Consider the following 3,490-nt stretch of genomic DNA (forward strand, 5'->3'; position numbering starts at 1 on the left):
ATAGCTTTTTCCCTTATTGAATGTCTTATCACAAGGGTGTTACAAGCATTCCTGATTGGCTTAGCCTTTGCCAGAGGCAGGTCTGTCCTGGAGCTGGCTGGCATTAGCTCTGTCAGACAAAGGGGAAGCTTCTAGCAGCTCCTCAAAGAAGCCCCCTGTACTACTGCTGGCCTGGGTCCTAGGGTGTATCACCGTGTCCTGCAGCCATAGGGAGGAGGAGGAGGGATCCAGCAGGAGGCAGGAATTGTGCAGCAAGATTGATTTATTTAATTATTTTACAAACTCTTTTATAGACTTTTTTCTTCATAGTCTAATTGGACAAAGGACCAGCCACCCCTTGGGGGTGATTGGCCAAAATCCTAAAACATCCATTGTCAAAATATTTTTCTACTATACCATAAACAAGACTGTTCAAGGTTGCAGGTGGCTTGGTTGTTTACATTCCCTGCTACCTCTTCTGCGTGAGAGAAAAGTCTCTCACGGACTTAGAAAATAGCAAGAAAATCCTTGCTAGCAGCATTTTTGTATCTACACCCCTGCAGTCTCCCCTTCCCAATACCAAACACTGGCCATACAAACCCAATAGAGTATAATACCACTTTCCTAGGCAACCTGATTCTCTTGGGAGAAACCGACAAATTTTAGATTTGTGTCGCTGTTGTACCGGGGATGGCGAGTATAATGACATAAAGTTCAGGTCCAGGAAGAATGGAATTATTTAATTAATTCCAAACTTGTTTATATAACTTGGTTTGCTTGAATGGCGTAAAGTTATTGGTCCTCTGACCATCCACCTTCCAGAATGATTGGTTAAAACCCTACAACACCCATTTTTAAATATTTCTCCAATGTACCATAATAATACTGCATAACAAGCTTGCAGGTGCAGATAAAGAATTCATTTACAAAAACCTCTTCACTGTGTTCAGCTAGCCTGTGTGAGAAAGGCAGGACTTTCACAGGATGCTGGCAAAAAGCTGGAAAATTTCTCTGCCTCAAGCTTTTCAACATCCACAATTCCCCTTTTTAAGACCAAAAAGTTAGCGTTTGTAATCCTCTGTGGGATCCCTTGCAGCAAGGAGAACAAACACAGCATAAGGGATCTGTTTGGTAATGGCTGTTACCAAACTGAATCCAAATCAGATACTGATTTAAAGTGGGCAGAGAGATTCTCTAGCAGTGCCATGGGAGATACATCTAACAAACACAATTCTACATCAGTTATTAATTCTAAATAGCCTTAAGGGCTTTAACATTCTGACTCCATAACAAACAGAAAACTTAAAGTTCATTCTCTGCTTGTAGAAGGACCATCCGACTGATGATCGACATCTCGGTCATCATTCGAAGGATCATTCCATGATGATCTGCATTTGTCTGGTCATCATTTGGAGGTTGCCTGTTGGCCCCATTCTGCTTCTGGTGTCGCAGGTCAGGGCGAATGCATCTTGCAGGTAGCCATCGTACCCCAGTATCTGTGGAAACGCAAGCATACCGTTGACTCTGTGGGGTTTCTCCATGCATTCCCCTTTTTGGTTCTCCAAAACACTCTTCAAGGTGCTGTGAGCGCGTTCAACAATGGCTTGGCCAGTAGGAGAATGTGGAATACCCAAAATATGGTTCACACCCCATAGGTGTAAAAATGGCCGTGTCTTCTGCGAGACGTAGGCAGGGCCATTTATCAGTTTTCACAGAAGAAGGCATGCCCAGGATCGCAAAAGCCAGTTTCCAATCGGCAATGACATCATGACCTTTCTCTCCAGTATGAGCAGACACCCCCATAGCTGAGGAGAAAGTGTCAATAGACACGTGCACATACTTAAATCAGCCAAATTCAGGAATGTGTGTTACATCTGTTTGCCAAAGCTGCAAGGCTTTTAGGCTTCTGGGGTTTTCCCCCGATGGCAAAAGTGCAGCGACTCCATGACAATCAGCACAAACGCTGACAATGTCACGAGCCTCAGCTGGCGTTAAGTGAAACTGCTTCTGCAGGGTATGTGCACTTTGATGGAAAAAACCGTGCAATGCCTTGGCTTGGGCAATTTTGTCAGGCTGAGGCACTACCCACACAGGCTGAGCTAGCATGTCAGCCCTGGCATTACCTTCTGTTATGAAACCTGGCAAATTGGTGTAGCTTCGAATATGCAGAATGTAATACGGGTGAACTCGAGCTTGAATTGCACACCATAAAGTTTTCAATAATGAAAACAGAGCTGCATTATTGACTTCCTTCAAAAGTGAACAATCTAAGCGTTGGGTTATATCTGCTACATAAGCAGAATCAGTGGCCAAATTCAAAAGTACCTGAGAGAACTGCTGAAAAGCCATGGCAACAGCCCTCAGTTCAACCAGCTGGGCAGAGCCTGACTCGTGGCTTTCCAGCACCTGCCACTCATATACCTCCTTCCAGGTAACAATGGCTCTCCCCGTTTTTCCGGACCTATCGGTGAAGATGGTGGGTCCTTGCACTGGCACCTGACTATTTTTTGGCTGCAAGGTGAAGCTGGTCGATTTTGCCAACTGCAAAGAAGATTTATGTCTGGGCAGATGATAAGCAATCTGCCCCAAAAAGTTCTGCAGTGCACTTTGCAAATGAGCACTGTTGGTAAAGCTCCACTCAAAGTGCTCCTGCTGTACTGGAAGAACAACTGTTGCAGGATCTGCTGCCATTAATTGCAAACACCGTTGGCGGCATTTGATTATCAAACAAGTGATCAATTCAAACAATGTGGGTGTTGTCTTTTTCGGCTGATGAGGCAAAAAGACCCATTATAGGATATGCAAAGGGTTGGGTCATTGTTTATTCCACCGACCAATGATACCTGTAGGGTGAAAATCTGGAGTGGTAATGAAAACAGTGATATCAATGGAGGGATCCACTCGATAAACCTGATGAGCAGAAACAGCCTGTTGAACCTCCTCCAGCACGCTTCAGAAGTCAGTTTCTGAGGTGAATTCAACTCGGGGTCCCCCTTTAAAAGATTAAAAAGCCGGGAAAGTTGTGTTGTCCTAAGCAAGGAAATAACCAATTGATGACACCTAGCAATTTCTGAGCATCATTCAGGGTTTTAATAGTATCTGAGAATTGCACCTCTCGGTGTTGTATAGTTTGATACAAAATTTTGACTCCTAAATATTTCCAAGGATGATGCTGTTGAACTTTCTCTGGAGCCACTTGCAATCCATAAGAATGCAGAGCAGCGAACAGCAGAGGCTGTATCCTCAGCAGCTCATCCTGGGTGGATGCTGCCACCAGGATATCATCCATAAAATGGTAGGAGTATGCCTCAGGAAACTGTTCACAGACTCCGAGCAAAGCTTGAGTGACATACCATTGGCAGACAGTCGGGCTGTTCTTCACGCCCTGAGGAAGAACCTTCCATTGATACCTCTTCACAGGTTCGGCATTGTTAACTGCAGGCATAGTAAAAGCAAATTTTTGTTTGTCATTAGGGTGCAAAGGAATTGTGAAAAAGCAATTCTTCAAATC

At 44.3% G+C, this 3,490-nt stretch overlaps 1 protein-coding gene across 1 annotated transcript; it reads right to left on the reverse strand.

The window, feature by feature from the left end:
* Positions 1-1,495: 1,495 nt before the first annotated feature.
* Positions 1,496-2,678, reverse strand: LOC108445743 (endogenous retrovirus group K member 113 Pol protein-like). Its single transcript, XM_017730484.1, has one exon. It carries the CDS (start codon positions 2,668-2,670, stop codon positions 1,825-1,827), a length of 846 nt encoding a protein of 281 aa, XP_017585973.1. The 5' UTR covers positions 2,671-2,678; the 3' UTR covers positions 1,496-1,824.
* Between the last annotated feature and the right edge of the window lie 812 nt (positions 2,679-3,490).

Source organism: Corvus brachyrhynchos, unplaced genomic scaffold (assembly GCF_000691975.1).
Source record: "Corvus brachyrhynchos isolate BGI_N302 unplaced genomic scaffold, ASM69197v1 scaffold33, whole genome shotgun sequence".
NCBI lineage: Eukaryota > Metazoa > Chordata > Aves > Passeriformes > Corvidae > Corvus > Corvus brachyrhynchos.